The following is a 25,843-nucleotide window of genomic DNA, read 5'->3' on the forward strand; positions in this document are numbered from 1 at the left end:
TTCGTTGTTTATTTTCATCCGTACTTATTATCTATACAAACACCTTGTATTGTATAAAAATATTACATCGAGGTAAGCGTCCAATCTTATACAGGGTGAATTTTAATAGCGGGTCAAGACCAAGAGCAGCTAATAAGCATTTTCAGAATTTGGACCCCCCCAATTAGCAAAAGTTAACAAAAATTAACTCGCTGTCAGTTTTGTGACGACAATTAAGCATGAAATCTGTCTGAAAATTTACTTTTTTCACATTCTGAATGTAGATTATCGCTTAAAGTTTATGTAATTAACACAAAAACAATTTTTTTATTGATTTTGATTATCGTCACAAAACTGACAGTGAGTTAATTTTTGTTAACAACTTATGCTAATTGGGGGTCCCAAATTCTGAAAATGCCCTAACACCAGATGCCGTGATGCTATGCAAAAATGGTCTTAGAAGACCTTCCCTTGATTTTAAATTAATTAAGATTGGCTTTCACACATGCTGGAAAAAACATGCAAGTGCGAGAAAAAGACCATTTGTGACTTTGTAATATAGTCAGCATAAAAAGTAGCGTATAAATAGCGCTTCAGAAGTACCATTCTGCACCTCTAAACAAAAAGAGATGTGCATTATACTATACATAGACAAAATAATTACCTAAAATTTCGACATTTCTGACCACGAACTGTAGAGATTTATCTACACGGTGGGAATGAGTATACCGACCAATTAAAAAGCACAATTTAACGGCGTATTCCAGATCCCATTTTAAGACTAACATGTCACAAACTTTTCTGGATTTCGCCTAGTTTCAGAGTTATTACCAATTGAATAAAAAATATTTTCTTATTGTTACTCAGTACAAAAGGCCTTTTTAACGGCGTTGCTGCCATTACCATTATGGATAATAGTACAAAACCTTTCAAAAACGAGGTTTTTAGAAAAAAAAGTTTAATTCAATTTAAGTGCCATTTTTATGAACAGCTTTTACTTTTTATGTGAAACAACATCAACATCAAGAGTAGTAAAAAAAAATACAAAAATATTTTTTTTGGCTAAATTTCGTCATCTCTTAGATAGCATTTTTTCTTTCTTTTGGGCTCAGAAATGCGTGGTTAAAATTTGCCGGTATACTCATTCCCACCGTGTATATGTATTTAGAAAAGTTATTCAGGTCAGGATGTCAGATATAGTACGAATCATCGGAGATGGTTTTTTGGCTTTTGCCGTAATCTGTTAAATAAAAGCCTTTGTTTCTATTATTCACGGCGACTAGCTCCCGTCTCCACGGCACGCGCTAAAGTCTCAGTGTAGTTAAAAAGCAACTATCATGATAGCAATAAGGTTCAATAAAACAGTTTGCAGTATGCAGGTAACTTTTTTGAAGATGACAAAACGTGTTATCTCCGAAATGGCTTTTTATGGATTGGAACCTTATTGATAGTTGCTTTTTAACTACACTGAGACTAGCGCATGCCGTGGAGACGGGAGCTAGCCGCCGTGAATAATAGAAACAAAGGCTTTTGTTTAACAGATTACGGCAAAAGCCAAAAACCATCTCAAATGATTCGTACTATACCTATGGTACGTTGTTTCATTGGCTACTATCGATGCTGAATTGTAAATTGAGATCGAGGGAAGGTCTAGTAAGATCGTTGTCGCGTAGCACGGGATCTGGTAGTGGTACTGCCCTCACTGACTATTAAAATACACCTGTACACAAAATAAATGTATAATTGCCCTAAACTAAATTCACCCATACCCAAGCAAAATACTACATAATTATGAGCCCCGAATACAAAATATAAATAACATCTGGCATTAAATTAAAATACTGGTAAGGGATTGCAATTTGGCGCTAGTCTTAGATTAATTTCTTTTTCCCCTCACTAGCTCGGAAACACGTGTTTTGTCCTTTAATACCAGCGGGTATAAACTCATTTTATCCACTAGTGGGTAAAGTAATTTGACCTTGAATAAAGTCAAATTAACTGCTTTAAAACTGATAAAAGTAGGTGAATCTAGTAATAAAGATGATTTACCACCTGTGGAACTACTGGAAGCAGTGATAAACGCATTTTTTGCGTTGTAGTTTCCTCGCTATAGTGAGGGGAAAAGTTTTGTGTTACATTCGGGAGCAAATGTATTTTACTTCTCGTGTGTTAAAAAACTCGCAAGTTCAGGATTCTATTCTCGAACCACTCGCTTCGCTCGTGGTTCAACTATAGAATCCTTTCACTTGCTTGTTTTTCAATTCCACACTCGGCGTTAAAATACAACTTTGCCCCCTTGTATAACAAATAACTATATCTAAGTACATCCATATCATAAGTTCTCTATATGTTTAGGAGCGACAATCAAATAGCATATTATTAAGAAATCTGTATCTGCTAGTAGTGCTAGTGTACCGTCATTTTTAACCCCCGACGCAAAACGACCATTTGTTTCGTTTCGAATATTTGATTACCTCTTGAATTTAGAATCTACATACAATATAACGAACGTAGTACATTACATCAGAGGCCGGGAAAATGAGGATTTCCGGCCAAGTGGGTATATATAGGCTAGGGCCGGATAGGGATACGAGGCCGGGAATCCGTTTTCACGCCGAGGCATGTATAGTGCTTTTCTCAAACATACAATGAAATAAAAAATGTTGTCGAAATTAAAAAAAAAGTTACTTTGCAGGCCTAGGCCTAAAAAATAATATGAAATCCCTTTACAGTCCTCTCGAGTTGTTGCGCCCAAAAAGCGATACTTCCCAGCCCATTTTAAGGAACGTAAAGACAATATTTCATTGCATGTTTGAGAAAAACATGTTTTTCAAACACGTCTTCCTATTGCTAAAACACTATGTTAGGTCGCGTGTTGTTAAACTATTAATAATCACTAGTATCATTGTTTTCCTAAATCCTGTTATTTTGGTCACAGCATGGTTACCCTACCTAGGTTGTTAAGAGAAAATAGTTCGAACCTAGTAGGCTTGTGTCGTTCACGAACTATGAACTGTTAGGAGTTAGGAATAAAATCCCATCAATGACCGAAATGAACTAAATCTTTCCGTGGTCTGAGAATCGGTCTTTGCTCATTTAGTTCAGTATAGGATCGGCGAGCGCGAGCGGTTTGGATCGAGAACGAATGTGTGACTGCGCCGACCGAGAGCGAGAGCTACTTAGCAGAGCAACAAAAAAAGTCAAGTTTTCATATTAAACTTCAGTTACTTACAACCTTTCGGCCCGGAATGTTACTATCTGTGGACTATTCGTGTCATTTTGACACTATTCGGTCCCATTCGTTCTGATCTTTCCGACCGCAGTGGTCGCTGGTCTGGCTGAACTAAATGAGCAAAAGACCTAAAAGAGCGAACTAGTTCGTGGGAGCGATTGAACGAGATCGGAGCGCTCCGATCAACGAACGAAACGGCACAAGCCTAGAACCTAGTTTTGTAGTATAAACTCACCTTTTTGTTTATCTAGACTGACATTTTATGAATAAAATGCGTTCTGACATGTTACCTGTCACAATAATCAACACATTGATAAACTGATAAGACACCTACAGTCCTACAACTGACGTCATGCCATGCCAGAATTTGATTTATTTATTTTGTTACAAAATTATATTATATATTTAACAAAATTATATGAATATACGTGCGTTATATTCTTGGTCGTTAATAGAGCCGGAATCACTTATTTTGTATTACGTTCATTGGTACACCCTGTATATGTAGATATACATAGTCTAAATTACTGTAGAAAACTTATTATATGGATATTATTGGAAACTTGTCTATAATCCTACTAGTTCTCTTAGCAAATTTGGTTTGGTAAAAAAGTAAAAAGCATCTCACTATCAGGCAGATATTGTGACTAGGTGCATAAAAACTGACTTAATTCTAAATAAATATTCTTACATTCTACAATAATTTTGGAATGTGATGCAATAATAACTAAATAAATAAATAAAGCTTACATTTTAGTAAAACGTTCACTGTTTTTGATTTTCTATCGCAACTTCGAAATAGCTGTCTGACTAGTGTTTCATTTGGTTTTTGTTTTTTACTGGTACGTACAGACATAGTGAGAAATGGGTTCTTTCTCTCGGAAACGTTCATATTTAATAGAACCGCAACAGCTGCAAAGTACTTCTTGTACTGCACCTGACTGAAATAGATATGGAGGTGTATCATTTAGCGCGAATGAATGGTAAACGCGCTTGGGGTGGGGGTCGTAAGTGGTCTGACAGTGTGAAGTCGATTGGCGGCAACCTATACCTTGCAGTCCACGTGCTTATGGCCGCGTTCAATGGAGACACGGTACTTGAGGTCGCGATCCTCAGCATTGAGGGAACGAGGCAGACTGAAATAGCATACGTTCGTCAGTTTCCGAGAAAATACGAAGGAGAAACATTTCCCACCACATCTGCTCACCTTATAAAACAATAAAATCGCCGTCAATTGAAGTTGTCAACAATGTAAACAAACTAGTATATAAAATATCAATATTTTAGCACAATTTTATTATTTTAAAGGTTGAGGATCATAATGTCAGATGAATTCATTAAATAACACATGGATTTAGCCAGTATCTGATCTGAAATAAAGACATTTTGACTACAAGGTTTGTTTACATTGTTTACAAGTTCTATTGACGGCGACTTTAGTGCATAAGGGATCATCCATAAATTACGTCACACTAAAAAACATGATTTTTGACCCCTCCCCCCCTCCTTGTCACAGCTGGTCACATTTGTTAGACTCCCCCCTCCCTAGTGTGACGTCACATATTTTGCAAATTTACACGTAGAAATTATTGAATGAAAACAGCGGTTTGAAATCAATCTTATTTCTATTTATGTACTTCAATTATTCTTCACCACACCAGCAGGTAAAGGCTCTCTTGATAGGTACTTCAAAAACGAATGACAAAGTTTTATTTTATCTAAAAGAGTGCCAAGTATTTTCATAGAAATTTTAACTTGAGCTTGAGCTGGCTGTGGCTGATAGAATAAACGTTTGAATGATAATTTTGATTCTTAAATTAAAAAAATATGAATCAAACTAAATTGTTTCATGTTTTGCAGTTAATATTTTCCACGTGTTGGTGTGTGTATGTGACAAATTTATTTAACCTACGTGCCTTGAACAGACCGAAACGCTCAACATTCCACATTCTGAATCGGTCGACATAACAATTGGTATCTTATATTTAATTTTATAACCAGATGCAAAGCCGAAAACAGGTGATAGTCTAGGCCATTTAGAACATTTTTAGCTATATGTACATGGCTTAGACAAATTTATTTTATGGTATAGGTACGATAGACATTTTACAACACGAAATAAAACCAAAACAATTACCTACAGTAACAAGAGTGCGCTTATCGATTTAGTCTGAAATTTTGGAGTTTTCACTGAGAAGTTTAAAAAAAAAACGACGAATCAAGTTTTGTCCAAGACATTTATAGCTAAAGAATGCTCTAAATGGCCTAGACTATCGCCTAATTTCGGCTTTTAATCCGGTTACCGAACATCCTGTATTTGTATAATTATGTTTATGAGGTTTTAATAAAGTAACAGTTTATAGTATTTTATGCAACAGGTGGTTAAAAGAGGTCAAAAAAGGTGAGTGGCGTGGGTTTCGCCTCAAATTGTTAATAAAGACGCCACGAGCATTTTTTGACTCAGTTAAACACCGTTGCATACAATACTTTTTCTACGACCAAGCACTTATTTTGAAAGAAAATTATAAATCAACAAATACCTACTTTCAGTCATCTTTAGTTATCTAGTTCTTTAGTTATCTAGTGGACCGCCTACCATTTTGAATATGCAGTTTGAGTGCAAACATGAAAATAAAACTGTCTATGGTATGGTTCTTTGAAGCCGAGTTGAATCGAGTTCTCATACATTTGAATGCGATTCGACGCGTCGCCAATGAACGCAGAAGAAAACGAAGGAGTCTCGACTCTGCGAATTGGTTTGTTAAGTTGGTAGCAATGTATTTACTGAACTGTAACAGCTATATCGTGCTACTGCTACTAAATGTTTTCAGGGTATAGACTAGATAGACTTGTCCTGACATCTTTTATGTAGGGTTTTAAAGTTCTATGCACGACCTTGTAACTCACGAATAACAGTACGGGAGTAGAAAAACGTTCGTTTTAATCCTTAGATTATGATAGATTTTGAAATGTGACGTCACGAAATTTAGGACACCTCCCTCCCCCTTGTCTTGTCACACATTGTCACACTTCGTCGACCCCCTCCCTCCCCCCTAATGTGTGACGTAATTAATGGATGATCCCTAAGGTACAGCGGGGAAAACCTCGGGGGCAATTGTAACTTATCTATTTTTTCCAATTATTTCGCTTTACATCAGGCGGACCGTATGCTTGTTTGCCACCGACGTAGTATAAAATAAAATATTACACTATAGTTTTGGGTTCTACATGTATATGTATGTTTTCTGAACACGCCTAACAAATATAACCGGTGGACACTCTATTTAATAATGAAAACGTTGTAAAACATGGAAGAATTGGACCAGTTACATTTGCCCATCAGTCGCGATTTTCCCAGCTGTGCCTTACTATATCTATAGTGATGCTGATAATGTGAATAGATCATGTTCAAACAAGTGAAACACAGAACCAACAATTTCGAAATTGCGGCCCTTCATAACCGTATTACTGTTACGTATGGCCCACAGTTCCGTTGCCATGTGATTTGTCTGTCTCGTTGGCTGTGGCACTGAGTGATGTATCTGTACTGCTGGCATCTGTGTCAACTCCGATTTCAGGACATTCGAAGTTTTTACAGAGGAATAGAATCTGAAAATGAAAATTGTCAAAATGTTATCTATGTGTAGTATGGAATGACAAACCGCCAACTACTTATTGTCCCGGATCTGTAAGTTCACATTTTTGACACATTTGTTTTGAAGTATGTCGCGATGTGGCTAAGATGTATCGTTTGCCAAATCTAACGATTAATTTCGAATTGGTTGAATCGATTAGGCCCTATGTACAAGGAGGCGCTTAAACAAATATACGATTTCTATCAACTTACTGAAATGTCATTTCAATCGAAATGACAGACTGCCACAGCACTAGTTTAAAAATAAAAATGAATGATAAATGACATGATAAGTAAATCCTGCGTGATAAATTAATATCGTAAAATACTCACTAACGAAGATCCGCAAAAATGTAACATGTGCTATGTGCTAGATTATGTTTAAAGTAAGCGAAACATTGTTTTTAAGTACTTGATTTTTTTTAATATTATTACAGGATTTTATTTAAAAGTTCATTAGGTTGCGCGAGTTTGCGTATTGTGGACGCTGTCATGTGTCAAAAAGAGGTTCTTAGAAATCTGGGACTATAATAGGCTAGTTTCCTACTAGTCAAATCAGCTTCTGTTTAAGAAATGTCAAAACGATTTGCTAATATGGAATTACTATGAAATACCGAGGAGTGACGTCACGGTCAATTCATTTACTATGTTTCTCTTTGGGGGTGGAAGTTTGTATGGAACATTCCGCAATTCTCGAAGACAACGCGAGCGAAGCCGCGGGCTTTTTAGGGTTCCGTAGTCAACTAGGAACGCTTATAGTTTCGCCATGTCTGCGGATAATCTCAATAACCGTTAGCACTAGAAAGCTGAAATTTGGTACCAATATGTATATCAATCACGTCGACAAAGTGCAAAAATAAAAAATACAAAAAATGTTTTATTTGGGTACCCCCCCCCCCCCCCCCCCCCCCCCCCAGATGAAAAGGGGTGTGTAATGATTGGTATAGTAACATTTGATATAACAACATTTGGTATATATTTAAAGGATATAATTACTCATTTGACATAATTTCGTATAACACTTATTTATAATAACCGTTATATGGTATAACTATCTATCGATAATATCGATATACGACTAGTATAATATAACTAGCAAACAAAAAAAAACAGTATAAAACATTTCACGAATTAATTTTATTCTTTTTTTAAGGGATCACAGTTCTAACCTAACCCACTTTTCTGATAGCAGTACCTATGTTTAAGGGTCACAGTTCTAACCTAACCTATTTTTCTATAGTTCTAACCTAATTTACTTTTCTGGTAAGTGATGGATTTAATTTATTGTACATTTTTTTGTTATTCTAACTGTGCTTTAGAAATAATTTGTGTTATACAATTTATTTATTATCGGAAATAAGCATTATACTCAAAGTATGTTATAAAAAATGTTATTCGAAAAAATGATCATTATATTAAATAAGAATTATACAATTTGTTAGTATATTATTTGTTGTTACATGATTCAATAATTATATCAAATGATCGTTATAACGACTAAAAATATATCAAAAAAAGTTATATCGATCGATACGCACCCGATGAAAAGTGGGGGCTGATATTTTTTTTCATTCTAACCCCAACGTGTGATATATTGTTGGATAGGTATTTAAAAATGAATAAGGGTTTACTAAGATTGTTTTTTGATAATATTTATATTTTCGGAAATAATCGCTCCTAAAGGAAAAAAAAGTGTGTGTCTAACTTTTGAACCATATGTTTAAAAAATATGAAAAAAGTTACAAAAGTAGAACTTTATAAAGACTTTCTAGGAAAATTGTTTTGAACTTGATAGGTTCAGTAGTTTTTGAGAAAAATACGGAAAACTACGGAACCCTACACTGAGCGTGGCCCGACACGCTCTTGGCTGTTTTTTTTTTTTTGGTGTTCTAATTACTACCTTTAATCGCAATATATTGGTAACATTTTTGCAATATCATGGTGGTTGCCAGTTTACTTGAATACTTACAGTGTACAACAGTATAGGCAACGCGAGTGTGGCACCCGCCAGCACATCCCACCAGTGGTGGCGATGGTCGGACATGCGGGACAGACTGCAGTATGCAGCGGTTAACAGAGTCAGTCCTTGCAGGGCCCATGTTGCCCTGGTATCCCCTGCGCGGCGTCGCATGTAATACTGTAACAATAGTTTATTTATTTATTTTATTTCTTAAGAAACAAAAAGTCTGATATTGTAACAATTGTTAGAATAGAATAGAATAGAAGAACTTTATTCAAAAACGCTTAATTTAAACTTAACTAATAACACTAACATACATACATACATACATACAATCACGCCTGTATCCCATAAAGAGGTAGGCAGAGCACTAACATAATAAATATTATTGTATTAAAGCGTAACTGAAAAGGTCTCCACTCAGCTTCATGCCAAGGGACCCTGGAGGACCCTGAAGCTGGTCTTCCGTGGAGACCCTTCCGAGAGAGCGCAGCTACAAACTATACAAAACAAATCATTTTATAGTTTTTGTATCTAAATTTATATAAATTTTAATATAATTATAATTTTAATAATATTTTAATGCTATGAACTATTCACCTGTAATACTGAATTTTTTTTTTTTTACAAAATAGTCGCATAGAAATGATATGATTAGATCCAAATGATTGGCGTAACCTGGACATAAAATATACAATTAATTATTTTTGTTACCCTGTAAATTACTAATATTGTAGACTGTTACAGTGTAAATTACTAATATTGTAGACTGTTACAGTGTAAATTACTAATATTGTAGACTATATTTGAACTATCTTAACCTAAACATTATCAGTTAAAAGTGTTATAACATTCAATATATTGTTTACTGGTGTTTGAGTGGTATTGGTATACATTACTAAGTAATACAAGTGAAAATATCTAATACAAATAGTGTGCTTATGAATACATTGTAAAGATAATCGTTTGAAGCTACCTAGTGTTTCGTGAAAAATGTCTCTCCTAATAGTTATTTGTTTTATGTGGTCTATTTGTATGGCCAACCTGGGCTCCAGTAGGGGTCATGGGGGTCATGATACTTTTGTAAAAACGAATGCCTACGCGAATTTATACGGCTATCATAGTCCTAAAGACGACCACCACCAGACACAAATACCCCGGTTGACCTAACAGTAAAAACAGTGTTTTAAATCGACTCGAGTTGTCCCAAAACGTGATATAGGTGTCACCACCATAGATCAAGCAAACGTATCTACTTAGCGTGTCAAATGAACTCAGTGAAATCCACTGAGTTGTCCGTCTTTACACGCAGCTTGCAGCTTTCGGGCGTCAATTTTTGTAAGTTGAAGTCAACCAAAACATAAAAAATGCCTCGTTACGTGATATTCAATTGCAACAACACAAAAATTATGAACAATCAAGAGCCTGAGACATATTTAAAATTACAGGCAAGAATCAACTTCAGTACAAAATTTGACACGCTCGGCCCCTATACAAATATATGAATTTGTTTCTTCTATCTAAATTAAGTTCTGTGGATTTACCGCTATAAAAATCCCGGCGTGTATCGCCAATGACGTATGTCCGGAGGGGAAGCTCTTATCCGACTGGTGTTGCCACACTGCCTTAGTGCACGTGTAACTCTGCACGTACTCTGATCTGTAACCGTCAATTTGTCTGAAAACCCCATTCTAATAATTACGATACCAGTGCGGAAAAAAGGAAGTTCGAAACGACTGCCGATAAATTAATTTAAATCGACACGAGTTGCGAATTTCCTTTTCGCACGTATATCGTAAGACTTTTTCAGTACTCGTTCTGAACTTCTTCTTTTCCGCACTTGTATCGTAAAATGTACTATTACAAATTTGACCTGTAGAAGAAATTAGTGACCAAGTGAAAAATTGGCCTTTATTTCAGTGCCACTCGGGCCTAATAAAATTTTAAACTTGTCATGCCTGACGAAGAATCACCAGTTAATTCGGAACATGTCACCAACAGCGATATTTTAAGCTTAAGATTTTTTTATTTCCTTTAAACGTAATGCAAAAACTTTAGAGCCATTTGTAATAGCCTAGTAAACCTAATAAGTTAAAAAAAATGGACGTGAGTGTATTTTGAACTGTGACTGACTGCCGAGCAAATAGCCTCAGGTGAGGGGAGGGGGGAGGGATTTTTAACTGATCGAATTTTTTCCATATTTTACACTATTAACTTGCCACACAGTCTTAATTGCCTCAATGTACCTTACCACAACCAAAATCAGAAAACCATAACAACTATTAACTGGAAGAAATCTCTAAAAGGGATAAGTTCACCTTTGTACAACGTGTGTGTTATTTTCTGTTTTCTGTGTTTTTTTGTACAATTAAGTGTTTTACTACCATTAAAACTCACCCTTGACAGCTCAAAGCCTCTTCCGGCTGACATGTGTCAAAGAAATGCGGTCTCGGAGACCCGACTACCAACTTCAAGGTTTGCACTACGGTCATATTGATGAGAAGACCGAACAAATACTCCTTGTACCATGCCAGTGCTCTAGATTTACTTTTACCATTGGACTTCTCATGTTTGTGGTATTTTCTTTCAGCTAGTAACATCTGGAAGCAATATTAAATTATATTTTAAATTTATTTAGTTTAATTTTTGTTTTAAATAACAAGTGCTGGTAGCCTAGTGGTAAGTGCGTGCGACTTTCGTTCCAGAGGTCGCAAACCCCGGCTCGCACCAATGACTTTTCCGGAAGTTATATGCGAAATGTCAATTGATATTTGCCAGTCGTGTTTCGGTGAAGGAAAAAAATCGTGAGGAAGCCGGACTAATTCCAATAAGGCCTAGTTACCCTTCGGGTTGGAAGGTCAGATGGCAGTCGCTTTCGTAAAAACTAGTGCCTACGCCAAATCTTGGAATTAGTTGTCAAAGCGGACCCCAGGCTCCCATGAGCCGCGCAAAACCCCCGACGCAAAAACGACAGGGTGTTATAAGTTTGACGTGTCTGTCTGTCTGTGGCTCTTGAAGTGGTGAACCGATTTCGATTTAGATTTTTTTTGTTTTAAAGCTGAGTTATGGCGGGTTAATAGTAAGGTCCGACCGAGATCTCGGTCTCGGTCTCGGTCTCGGCATTCTCGGCCGAAAATCGGGCCGAGATCTCGGTCTCGGTTCTCGGCCAAAATGGGCCGAGATTCTCGGCAAAACCGAGACTGTGATTTTGAATTTATTGCGCACTCGCGTCCGGTTTTTAGCTTTCAGTTTGTTACATCGCCCGTTTGGTATCCCGATTTTAGTGATTTTGGTAGGGTCTTTATCGACATTTTAAGCCAAAAACAAACAAATACCTAGGTATAATTCATAAAAGAGTGTAAAATATTTACGACAACTTGATGTGTGTGGAAGACAACGACGACGCTAAAAATCAAAGCAGCAGGTTAGAATAATACCTACCTTACATGATAGAAATGGCGAATTACGGAATATCGGACGAAATTTTGAGCTTTGTGGATGCTGTTTTGAGTTTTTTTAATGAGTATGGGTTTTTCATAGTCATGTTTATGATATACATACATACATACAATTTTGGAAATAATCGCTATCAAAAAAAAATAGTTCGTGTCCCTTAACTTTGAATCATGTGCCTAAAAATACGTCAAAATCAAAGTAAAGCTTAGTAAAGACTTTCAAGTAAAACCTGGAAAACTATCCGTAGAAAACACGATTCGACAACCTGTTTTATGATTTCTTGCAAAGAGTCACAAAAAATCAGGGTATTAAACGCGCGTGTAAAACCTCTGAAATTGCATGCCTCTATAGGCTATGGCAACTGCTTACTACCGGGCGAGCCGTATAGTTGTTTTTGTCACTGACGTAGTCTATTTTGCTACGGTAGATAGGTAAGGAGCGCGGGTAGGTTTGGGTAGTTACGGAACCAAACACTAAGCAGGACCCAACATACTCTTGGTTTCCTGGTTAATAGGCGAATTTCGATTATGAAAACATTTTTTTGTAAAAATGGCATATTTTTTTACTGTTTTACAAATTCTCGGTCTCGGTCTCGGTCTCGGCCGAGAATCAAATTGAATCTCGGTCTCGGTCTCGTTCTCGGCCGAGACAAAAATATCGTTCTCGGTCGGACCTTAGTTAATAGTATTAAAGACACTCACAACAACCAGCGGAAGGAATATAGTTGTGACCAGCAGCCATTTCCAGTTGACGGTGTCTCCGGTGAACGGGTGTGACAGTGCAGGGTCCTTGCACCAGAACCCCACCTGCCCTCCGGGGATCAGTCGCAGCTCTACTAGCAGAAATATCAGGAACACTGGAAATTTCAAAGGTTTTATGTATATTTTTATTTATTTAGAAATATTAAGAGTAACAAACTGGCAACAAGAACTAAAATTTAACACAACATAGTAGTATCATCTCTCTCAAAACATATTGACGAAGTAGGTAGTGACCCTGCCTGCTAAGCGACAATCCTGGGTTCGAATCCCGGTAAGGGCATTTATTTGAGTGAGCACAGATATTTATTCTTGAGTCATGGATGTTTTCTATGTATATAAGTAAGTATTTATCTATTTAAGTATGTATATCGTCGCTTAGCACCCATAGTATAAGCTTTGCTTACTTTGGGGCTAAGTTGATCTGTGTAAGGTGTCCCCAATATTTATTTATTTGTGATATAAATGCGACACTATTTAATTTCTCTTCTTTTTTTACCAGGCTGTAACTTCTTAAGGCAATCTTTAATAGCCAATCAAACGCCGGGATAACACAAGGATGATGGACTTAGGTGAGATATGATTACTAAAAATTTCAAAAGCAATTTAAAAAGGTAAATTGATTTACAAACCTCTATGCCAACGATTGGTTTTGGACCAGTAAAACATCACTTTGTCCCACATTTTCAGGAGCGAAAATAAAAACGTTAAATTACAATTTCGCACTATTTTGACATGATCCGGCCTGCGACCGAGACTGAAGTAATAATGTAATCCCGATACTCCTCTTAGTAATTGTAAAAGCGTAACGTCATTATGAATCAGGAAGTTTTTCTATTTGCATAATAATACCAGTAGGTATAGTGGCGAAATTACGCAAACATTATAGTCATCTTAGTGACATAAAATTCCTTTTCTATAACGTGAAGTGTAATGAATTAAATAAAGTTAACTTCCTAGCGGCATCAATCCAGCTATATAAATTACGCTTAAAATGTTATTTCATTAATGTTTCTAATTTTCTATGAGATAAAATCTTAACATAAAATCACTGTCATCACCGATGACCGGACCCGGACGTTTAATAAGTCATGTCAATTGTCAATGTCACTGTCAAATGACTGTCAAATAAAAAATATCAAAGTGCGTTCAAAAACCATAAAATTTTAATGACATGTAAATTACCGCAGTAGGTGAGTATTAAATTCTTTGGAGAGTTGTAAAAGGTATCATTAATTATATTTCCTCGCTTCATTGTTCGATATAATTATTAAGTTTACATTATTGTAGTTTATTTAATCTACTGGCAACATATTGCACGCTTATTTTAGAGATTTATAAAAAATAAGTATTTCAATTGGCTCTAAACCTTCCCCCCCCACCCTCAGGTCGGTGTCAACCGGCGGTGGGATCCTCATTATTTTTTCGTGCACGGCAACAGACGCACGCGTCCACTGCACTATCTTTTGATACTAAGTTTATCTTGGTTGTTGGCAATGCCAAAGCGTAAAACGCACTAACCAAGAAAAACAGTGGACTAGTATTTTTATCATCATCTACGGATGATCACACAACGCGTACTTTTAACAAGACGCGAGCCTGGGGTTGACCGTGAGTCAACACGAAGGCAGCCGGGGGTTGACCGTGAGTCAACACGAAGGCATAACTCATGTAAGACATGGTGATTCTATTACGAACACATGTTGATATGAACATTAGTTACTGAATGTTATCCGCGAGATAACACTAAGTAAGACGCGCATTCGCGCATATGGGTGAAACACTGAGAGAAATTTGCATTGTGAATTTAACAAGTTCGACTTGTTGCGGTTTATCCGTTTGAATCAGCCAAACGTATGTTTAAAACAATATGTGTCAGGTTGTTTTTATAAAATCGACTTGTTGATTCAAATGACAAGTAGCTTGTTGTTTGAACCAAAAAGCACGTAGGTGCTATTTTAACCAAAAAATTTGTTGAACGAACATGAAACTGGTTGTATTTTCTCTCAGTGTACCCACAATTTTGGTACTATTTTTATTTTAGTTTTTATAAAACTAAATTATGGCTTGGTTTTTGTTCTGTTCAGAAAGCATCGTTGCTTTCTCGAACAAGAAGTCACGGAGACCGAAATGGTACATTCCGGACAACCAACTCGATTACCAGGACTCTAATTCTCCATACATCGAGAATGTTCCGGAGATCTTACCTGAAGACGCAACACCCTGCGGGTACGGCGCCAGGCTCAACTCCTGAAAATTCAGCTCCAAAAGTACCTGATTTGGACCCAGACCTGGTTACCGTGTTTAGGTGAGGCTATATACCGAACATACACCCATACTTGGGGAAAAATTCACGGTAACTTAGCCTCCCCTTGGCTATCATTAGTCCGCAAGGGTTTACCAAATATTTGAAGGATAAGATATTAAAAGAATACCTTATCTCCGAAAATTGTACGCATTTAGATGCTTCATGCAGAAATTTCTGCGGCCATTACAGCCATGCTGTTTGTGGCAGCTGCCAGTTGGGTGTAGGCATTACAGCCATAAACCGAGCTATTACTGTTCTATTGACGTCTGATGATATATAAGATCACTGCTATCAAGCTGTTAAGCGACAGTTGTCGCATCTTATCAGACTTGCATTATTGCAAAACCCAAGCACGTACAAGGCTTGTCACACCCAGGTTATAAAAACCCTTTTTGACCATAATTCAAGATGCGGGCGATTTACTCTATGGAGTAAACTCCCGGAAAACATAAAAGCCTCAAAAGTAATTGAGAAACAATGGCTACAGATAAAAAAGTCTGTATATTCGGGAAAGAGCAACACGGCTCCATCAACTTCGACAACAACGTCGGCGCGCAACCAATACCAGTTTCAGGGAAATGGGTCAGGCCCTCCTCGTTACCAGTCGAAAACGGGGGGGGGGAGCCCAGAGAAAGGACAGCAGTCAACCAACCCCGAACCCTCCAGCTAGACAGTTACCTCACGCTGGTAAAATAAAATATTTTTTATGATTGCTGGTCAAAAATAACATCAAATGAAGTTATTTTAGATTCGCTTAAAAACGGTTGCTCTGTAACTTTTGAACGTCCGGTTTTTTCAAGACGTTGTACCCCAAAAATAAATTGGAGTAGTGGAAAAGCCGTTATGGAGGTACGTCCAAAATTTAATTCAGCTGGATGCAGTTGTCCCTTGCATCCCACAGCATGACCAGTTTATTTCGAGAACGTTTTTGTCACAAAAATCTATGACACCAAACGTTTTATTCCAAATCTCGAAAAGCTGAACAAATTTATTCCTAGAGAACATTTCAAAATGGAAAACCACAGACCAACTGTTAAGCTTATACTTACCAACAGGTAGATTCATGGCTACAGTTGATTTGAAGGAAGCTTACCCACTGATTCTTATTGCGAGACATTGCCGCAAATATCTGAGCGTCCATTTTGAAGATGAAAACCCTAGTTTATTAACTTAAATGAATTTACGGCTTTGTCTTATGGTCTTTTTTAGCGCGGTATTTTATGTGTCGGGTACTCTTATGTAGAGTGTTTACGAAACGTAAACGTTAACCTACTAGAATGCTTGTGCTTTGTCATAAACTATACTAATAGGACATTAAAACCGCGACAGGTTTGTCGAGACTTAGGTTTTATGTTCAAACTCAGTCGATTTTTTTACCTACGGGAAAAACGTAAGAAAATCAACGTGATGGTTAGAAAATCTCTGTCACTACACTCTTGTTCCGTTAGAGAATTATCTCAACTGATCGGAGTACTTATTGACGCATGCCCTGCAGCTAAATTTGGGTGGCTATATACTAAAATTCTAGAACGCCAAAAATTTCTAGCCTTGCAACGCGACCCAAACTATAGTAAGAAAATTAAATTACCGAAACTAATATTAAATGATCCGAACTGGGGGATGAATATTATATTCTCTTGCACACGGAGCGTCGAGATCCGAGGAAAAAGCTTTCCACATAAACCATTTGGAAATGTTAGCAGTATGTTTACCTCTTAATATTTGTCGTAATACCTCTTAATAGTCGTTGTGACAGTTTTATATTAATTCGTATAGACAATACGAAAGCTATAACTGATATAAGCGATGAAAATCGCATGGGCAGCGTTCAATTTCGAAATTTGAACGACCCTTTCAGACGGATTTGGCAGTGGTGCGAAGAAGCGAAACCTTTGGTTTTTTTGCATCGTATATAAATATTAAATATACGAAAGACATTATATATTATAGAAGTGATACCCGGTCTGTATCATGAAATGTGAATCTCGATACTGCATGGGAACTATCTCATGAAGCGTTTATACTGCTACGCATAATGTAGGTATACTGCTGGTGAGCCTGATGTTGATCTTTTCTCTTCTCGCTCCAATGTCAAATGTACACTTACTTATCATGGTGGAAATACCCAGATGCATCAGCTGTATAGATGCTTTTACACTAGACTTTTATAGTTTCCCTCCATTGCCGATCATTTTAAAATCTTTAAAAAAGATAATCTATGACAAAGTAACAGGAAGTTTAGCTTCCCCGTCTGGCAATCCCAAGCGTAGTTTCCTTTGTTAATGTCACTAGTAAAATCCGATATTATTTACATGAGCCCCGAAGAACATAAGGTCTGTTCTGATCACAGCACCAGGAATCCGTTCCACGAGCGCCTTTTCCTGGGTGCAGCGGTGCTCTCCGGTAAAGGTTATCTGAGGAAACTTCATGTGATCGCATCTATTTCTAAAAATACCATTCAGCAATATAACGTTTCGTTTAAACGTGATTTAAACTATGGTGGACATTTTGATCACAGCAGGATCGTCATATTATGGATCCATAAACAATCATAAGGTCAGCATTATCCCTGTTTCTCAGGACCAAAAAAAAAAAAAAAAAATTAAAACGCATATTTAAAATGAGACCTAATTTTCCAAAATATACTTACTCTTGGGATCCAAAAATAGTATTGGATTACATTGATGAATGGTATCCAAATACGACTATATCTTTAGAGCAGATTACCTAGGTACTAAAAAGCTTGTCGTATTATTGGCATTATGCACTGCCCATCGCGTGCCAACATTCTTACTGATTAAATGAGTGAATATACACTACCCAAATGGGGTAAAAATTATCGTGTCAGATATAACCATCTGCCCCGACATACTTATACTGTTCCTTTCGTACCTTAAAAAAAAAACGTGTCGCGCGACTTCGGTCCTTCGCGAGTATCTCACTCTAACAAGCGATAAAAGGCCTCCGAACTCAGAACACCTCTTATTAACTGCGAAGCGCCCTCACAGGGACGCGATGGCACAGTCAATAAGCAGGTGGATAAAACAAGTACTAGCGGAGATCGGGATGGACGTGGCAACATTTAGTGCACACAGGCACTCGCCATACTACCACGTCTACTGCCGTTTCGGCATGGGTCAATGTTTGACATTATCAGAAAAACTGCGGGTTGGACCTCAACCTCGCAAATATTTCCTAAATTCTGCCATCGTCAAATAGTTGACGAAGACCTATTTGCAAGATCAGTTTGCTATAATTAATTATGAACTGTGTTACTGAATAAGACTGATCTTGTGTATAAATTACATAATTATGTAATTGCTAGTTGTTTAGTAATAATTATGTAACACAATTTAATGATAAATATTTAATTTTGGTTTCACAATTGGCATCCGCAAAACTTTGTCTCTAAACAACTACAATAATGTAAACTTAATAATTATATCGAACAATGAAGCGAGGAAATATAATATATGATCAAACGAGCTTCGCAAGCGAAGTTCGATCGATATTATATGACTCGCTTCATTGGAAGATATAATTACCCTCCCTCCCGATACACCCAGATTCCAAAGTTTTGCTTAGAATAATCTCTGAAAATAATGAGGATCCCACCGCCGGTTGACACCGACCTGAGGGTGGGGGGGGAAGGTTTAGAGCCAATTGAAATACTTATTTTTTATAAATCTCTAAAATAAGCGTGCAATATGTTGCCAGTAGATTAAATAAACTACAATAATGTAAACTTAATAATTATATCTTCCAATGAAGCGAGTCATATAATATCGATCGAACTTCGCTTGCGAAGCTCGTTTGATCATATATTCTTTCGCACCTTGGAAATTGTCGCAAGGGGTGACGACTGAGACAAAAAAGTCGCCGAGCAACTGTTGCATCCGTGTGCGCGGGCCCTAACGTATTAAATTAATATTCTTTGCCGGTAACCAACTGGTAACACTGTATTTTTCAGTTAAGGTACTTTTGGGATTCTTTGGCGGGAATTTGAACTGAGAGGGCGGAAAATTTCAAATATTTTTCAAACTTTTCAAAATTCTGTATATATATATTGTAATTTTGTCTGTAATATAGTATTAGTGTAATATACTGATAGAAAATGAGTGACGGCGAGGGCGGGGGTGAGAAACCCCCGGCCTCCAGGAACAAAAAGAATAAAAGGAGTAAGACAGTGGACCTAGACAAGGAAAATGGTAATGGCGTCGGCGGCGGTGAGGAAAATTCTTATTTACCTTACTTCAAGCCTAATTACAAAAGACTTTACCCAGAAAACTCACTCAACAGTGAATTTAAAGTTTTTGTTGAGTCAACCGGCACGGACAAAATTGGAAATAAAAGCCCGATTTACCTGAATCATATATTCACAAATGGAATCAAAGGTGTGCAGGCTATTCGCAGAGTTAATGCAAATAAAATTGTAGTGGCCTTTAAGCAATTTAACACGGCGAACAATTTCATAAATAACTCCGCTTTTCTTGAAAAAAATGGCTTGCGAGCATTTATTCCTGCGGCGCATATAGAAAAAACTGGTATCATACGATTTGTTCCAACGACCATTTCTAACAAGGATTTGTATTCGAAGCTGTCGTCGATTTACGAAATCATTTCAATTCGACGATTCACAAAAAAAGTAGGTCAAGACCGAGTGCCTTTACAAACTGTAAGCATCACATTCTTGTCGAACACATTACCGGATAATGTCCAATACGACCTGTTCTCGTACAGAGTCTTTGACTATGTTCCTCCTCTGCAGCAATGTTACAGATGTTTTAAATTTAATCACTCGGCCAAGATCTGCAGCGGCAAACAGCGCTGCAGCTGTTGCGCTGGTGAGCATCACTACAAGGACTGTGAAACCCCAACGGAACTTAATTGTGTTAATTGCAGCGGACCTCATATGGCGATTTCCAGGGCATGCCCAATTAAAATGCAGAAAATTAATGAAAAAAGGAGTAAAATCACTTACGCCTCCACTGTAAATACTGTTGTAAATACTGAACACCTGACTAATTTCCCAGCCTTAAAGGCTCCGCTGCAAGCAGCGCAAAATGTAAATACTAATAATGTAAATACCAATGTAAAAAAGAATGTAAATAAACCTGTAACTATAAATAAGTCACAGACCCCACCGGCACTGCCCACTGTTGCCGATGTCACACCTCGGACACTGGCGATTAAATATATGAAAGAGGCGCGTTCCTAGCACACAGTCTAAGCTCGTGTAGGTAAACGAGTACTATGCTTGTATGAGTGACATATGACAGGTCGACTGTTCGCGTTTTTGACAGACGGTAACTGTGAGGTAACCGAGAGGGGGTGGGCGGCACTTTCAGCGGGGAGCAGGAGTGGCCATACTGTATGATAATACTCTTTATTATACTGTGCCGATGTTAAGGCGCAGTTACTGAGCAACGATGTTCTGGCCTCAGCTGTTGTTCAAACTTTAGTAGATTTAGCAAATAAAGTTGACGACTCTCCAATTAACACCAAAATAATTAAGGATATGCTCTTAAAGAATTTGTCATAACATGGATTCTTGTCCCTCTCATATTTCACAGTTAAGAATTGCTTTACATAATATTCAAAGTGTTAAAAATAAAAAACCTTTACTTATTCAGTTTTTAAAAGAAAATAACATAGATATTTGTTTACTTAACGAAACGTGGCTCACAGATGGTTATAATTTTAATATTCCTGGATACAATTTCTATAATAAAAATGCAAAAAATAGACATGGTGGTGTAGCCATACTTATTAAACCATTTTTAAAGTACAAAATACTACAAACAGATTTCTATGAGGATGTACAGACAATTGCTTTATCACTGTCGGTTGAAACAGGTAAGTTGACAATCTTATGTGTTTACTGCCCTCCAACAGGCGGTCTTTTAGAAATTAATAAATTAAAGAAAATAATTCTTGATCTACCTAAACCTATATTCGTATCAGGCGACTTCAACGCTCATCATATAGCATTTGGCTGTGCGTCCACCAAACCGCGTGGCCGGCAATTATTTGACATGATAGAAGAGTGTGATTTATGCATTTTGAATGATGGTAGCTTTACAACTCTTAATTATCCAAATCGTAATCCTTCTGCCATAGATGTTAGTTTAATTAGTCCTAGTGTTGCCCCTCTTTGCGAATGGTTGGTAAATGATAACAACATGGGAAGCTATCACTTCCCGACCATAACCGACATTACACTTTCAGTTGATAGATATCAAGTAAACTCTCCTATTGATAAATATTTATACAGCAAAGCAGACTGGACAAAGTTTAATCAGTTATCAAGTAGCGTCTTTGAAAATTTTACTGTTGATTATGAAAATCCTTTAGAGTCATACAATCAATTTTGCATAGGTCTTGATACTCTTAAACAACAATGTATTCCAAAATTTACTAAAACATCAACTTTTAAAAGCAAATCTCCCGCTCCGTGGTGGAATGAAAAATGTGAGCAGAGTGTCATCAACTCTTATCAAGCTTTAAAATACTATAGAGCTAATCCTACTATAGATAATTATATAAAATACAAAAGACTTGATGCATTAAAAAAACGAACTATTGCAGAGGAAAAAAGTAATGGCTGGAAAAGACTTTGTAATTATTTCAATAAAACTACGCCAATAAGCATCATTTGGAACTACATAAAAAGGTTTAAAGGTATGAATACAAATAAAAATAAATCATATAGTGATGAATTTGTCCCCTCCTTTTTAGATAAGTTGTCTGATGACAGCACAGTTTTGTTAGATAATCTTGATGTTTACTACAATCTCAATAATAACAACGAAAATACAAAATTTCTTTTGCAACCATTTTCAAGAACTGAATTCTTATCAAGTCTTTTATCACGTAAAAATACTAGCCCTGGCTTAGACGATTTTCCCTATATATTAATAAAAAATTTGGATTCAACAGTACTAGATATTTTATTAGCCATCTTCAATGCATTATGGTCGAAACAAATAATTCCGCAGTCTTGGAAAACGCAATGTGTGATCCCAGTCCTTAAGCCTGGTAAACCTCCAAATAACGCCGATTCATATCGACCTATATCCTTGTCTTCATGTATAGGCAAAATATTTGAAAATATTATTAAGTGTCGACTTGACTGGTTTGTTGAATCTAACGGCATCATTCCTCATGTGCAATATGGCTTCAGGAAGGGTAGGAGCTGCGCAGACAGCTTCCTTTCTCTCATATCTGACCTGAAATATGCAAAAAATAGTCATTCTAGTGCTGTATGTGCTTTCTTAGATGTAAAAGGGGCATTTGATAATGTCCAGCCTAGTGTTCTAGTTAAAGTCTTGACTGGCTTGGGGATACCCGGTCTACTTGCAAAATGGATATATGAATTCCTAAGTAACCGTATTTTATATGTGAAACATAATAACATGTTACATGGACCAAGATCTGTATCTAAGGGTACTATGCAAGGTGCAATTTTATCCCCATTGTTATATAATCTGTACACTAGTGAGATTTGTAAATATGTAAATACACAGTTTGTAAATATTTTGCAATTTGCAGATGACCTTGTATTATACTCAGTGCATCATAGTGTAGACATTGCCATAAATAGGGTAAACTATGCTCTTGAGGAACTTCATTCATATTACTCAAATAAATTACTACTACAAATAAATCCCTCTAAAAGTTCCGCTATGATTTTTAGCAAAGATTTACCATCTTTTCATATTTTATTTAACAATGAAATAATTCCCCATGTTGATCACCATAAATTTTTGGGTATAGTTATTGAAAGTAATCTGTCTTTTGAAAAGCACATTAAATATATTTCACAAAATTCAGCAAAGGGTCTAAACATAATGAGATGTTTGGCAGGAGTATCTTGGGGGGCAGACCCAAAAATACTCACTATTTTGTATAAAGCCATAGTTAGGAGTCATTTTGATTATAGTTGTTTAGCGTTGTTGAGTTCCAAATTTATTATTTTTACATTTAAGGTAGTTTTATATTAATATTTTCAAATGTAGGTACTTGCGAATCACCTCACCCTTCCAAGTCACCTATCCTTTGCCAACGCACGTGAGATGAGTATATCTGTCTCACTCGCCGCGATTCGAGAAGCAATTTTCGCCTCGATCAGTTCCCGTCTAAGCTCCGTTTGGCTAACAGCCTGCGCATGGCTAAATATCAAAAATGTGATAAATATTAACGCGCCCCTAAAAACTGTTGTGGACAAGTGTATCGTCTATTGTGCCGATTGCTGAAAGGAGTTTTGGAAAAGCTGATCAGCTGAGAAGACCTAGAAGAAAAGCTATAAAGGTAGGCGTTGGCATTTTCCTCTTTCCTTTTAAACAAGGTGCAAGCAAGTATTTTGTGTCGTAATTTACTTAATATTCAAATTTATACAGTCCATTTATTTCGAAGCTAAATTATTTAAAAATCATATCCTTCGTGGCGTTTTGAAGGCCCGCTGTTGTCTTATAAATTAATTTCCCGCATAAGTATGTTGTAAAAGCGCTAACATATTTTTTGGTCACTTCTCGCCGAATAGTTAATCTTTTCCATTAAATATACCGCTAACTGTATGGTCATTGTGCTACGTAACTGAAATACTCTGTCACTCATCCTATTATATCTATCGCATCGTCAGGTATTTCATTATATTTCCGCTCCGCGTTACGAAGTACGATAGATCGTAGGTTATTTCTTTATATATTTTATTTTTACGACAAAAATACTCATACACGTGTTCCATTTTTCCTTTGTTCGCATTTGAAAATTGTTAGCCATATTTGAAATAGTCAAGATATTCATTCGTGAATCTTCGGAATTGTTCGGCTCACTTTCGTTCGTTCCGATCGTTTTCATTCCATATATGATTGCACTGCTCGGTCAGCCAAACCGCACCGCACCGCTTACCGAAATATTACAGGTAGAAAAATATTTGTTCCGCTTATTATCGGTTGGCTCGCAGCTAGTGTTCGTTAGGTATACCTATTTATTAGGGAACTCGTTTTATTTAAAACGCGTAGGTATACTGTTTATTTCATTCGAATAATTATATGTTTGACCGCATTGTCAAACTAAATAGTACACTACACCTTTATACTTATACCTCGTAGGTACATTAGTTTATTTACGACGTTCGATTTATTAGTTTTATTGTAAAACTTGTTAATTCTCAACAAGATGTCTAAATCATCAAAAGCCAGGAAAGGCAGCGAGGGCTTTATTAGCGATAATTATAACACAAACAAAAATCAGCTAGCCCTCTATACAGTTCGGCGCGACGTTATTTACAAGCGCGTCGAAAATATATTGGAACTTGCTTACAAGGCGGAAACCGATCCATCTCAATATAGGGCATTTCACACTAGTACATTAAATTTGGATAAAATGCGTGAAGATTATCAAACCGTTTTAGAGTCCTATAATTTATTGCAGTTGCAAATGCAGCCCGATGCTGAAGTAGATTACGAGTCTTGGTCGGCATTTGAGGAAATGTTTTGTTACATTAAGCAAGTTCTAATCGACAACGAGTCTAAGGTTCCCTCTGAACCTGCGCACTCTTTAAAACCAATATGCCGCCTGCCTAAATTAGAATTGCTTTCTTTTGACGGAGATGTAAAAAACTGGCCTTTGTTTTATCAACAGTTCAAAAGTGTTATTCATGAAAACTCGTCGCTGACTGACAGCGAGAAGGTGTACTATTTAGTTGGCAAATTAACCGGCAACGCCACAAGTGTTTGTTCCGGCTTGCCAGCAACCGCTGAAAATTACCATATTATTTGGAACGCATTGATACAAAAATATGATGACCCGCGTTCGTTGGCGTCAACATATTTTAATCAGTTGCTAACGTTCAAACAATTAACCGCAACCAATGCCGCCGGCTTGGATTCATTCTTAAATAAATTCAACTCGTCTGTAGAAGCCCTTAAGCAGTTGAACCTTGTCGATTTAACCGATTTCATGTTGTTACATTTAGCGCTGCAAAAGTTAGATGCCGATACAATTAAATTGTTCGAAATTACATACCGCAAAGACAAAATACCTACTTATCAAAATTTAATTGAATTCGTCAAAGAACAAAATAAAGTGTTGTCTCGTTCGCCAAATGCGGCAATTAGTAAGCCAGTTGAAATATCGGCTAAAAAGCATCTCTTGCAAAAAACTAAATCATTCGTAAACACGGATGCGGCCAATGACAAAGGCGCCAGCGATAAATGTTCTTTATGCAAAAATAAACAACATGAACATTTATATTCATGTCAATCTTTTAATAATATGACTCCGCATGACAGGTTCAATTTTATAAAATCTAACGCTTATTGTAATAACTGCTTAAGTGTGAAACATAAGACTTCCTCTTGTACTTCCAAGCGACATTGTTCTCATTGTTCGTTAAGACATCATACGATGTTGCATTTCAATACCAAAGAGAAATCTCACTGCAATGTAAGTGCAGTGGTATCCGCACCCGCTTCTAATAATTGTTTTCCCGCTGCAACAAATAATGTTGTTA

At 36.8% G+C, this 25,843-nt stretch overlaps 1 protein-coding gene across 1 annotated transcript; it reads right to left on the minus strand.

Annotated features, from left to right (window-relative positions):
• Positions 1-6,422: 6,422 nt before the first annotated feature.
• On the minus strand, positions 6,423-14,086 carry LOC125234676 (putative phosphatidate phosphatase). Its single transcript, XM_048141018.1, has 6 exons — positions 13,652-14,086; positions 12,963-13,117; positions 11,203-11,405; positions 10,350-10,464; positions 8,815-8,982; positions 6,423-6,820 (listed from the first exon to the last, which is right to left on the minus strand). Exons 1-6 carry the CDS (start codon positions 13,701-13,703, stop codon positions 6,683-6,685), a joined length of 831 nt encoding a protein of 276 aa, XP_047996975.1. The 5' UTR covers positions 13,704-14,086; the 3' UTR covers positions 6,423-6,682.
• Between the last annotated feature and the right edge of the window lie 11,757 nt (positions 14,087-25,843).

Source organism: Leguminivora glycinivorella, chromosome 16 (assembly GCF_023078275.1).
Source record: "Leguminivora glycinivorella isolate SPB_JAAS2020 chromosome 16, LegGlyc_1.1, whole genome shotgun sequence".
Classification (NCBI taxonomy): Eukaryota; Metazoa; Arthropoda; class Insecta; order Lepidoptera; family Tortricidae; genus Leguminivora; species Leguminivora glycinivorella.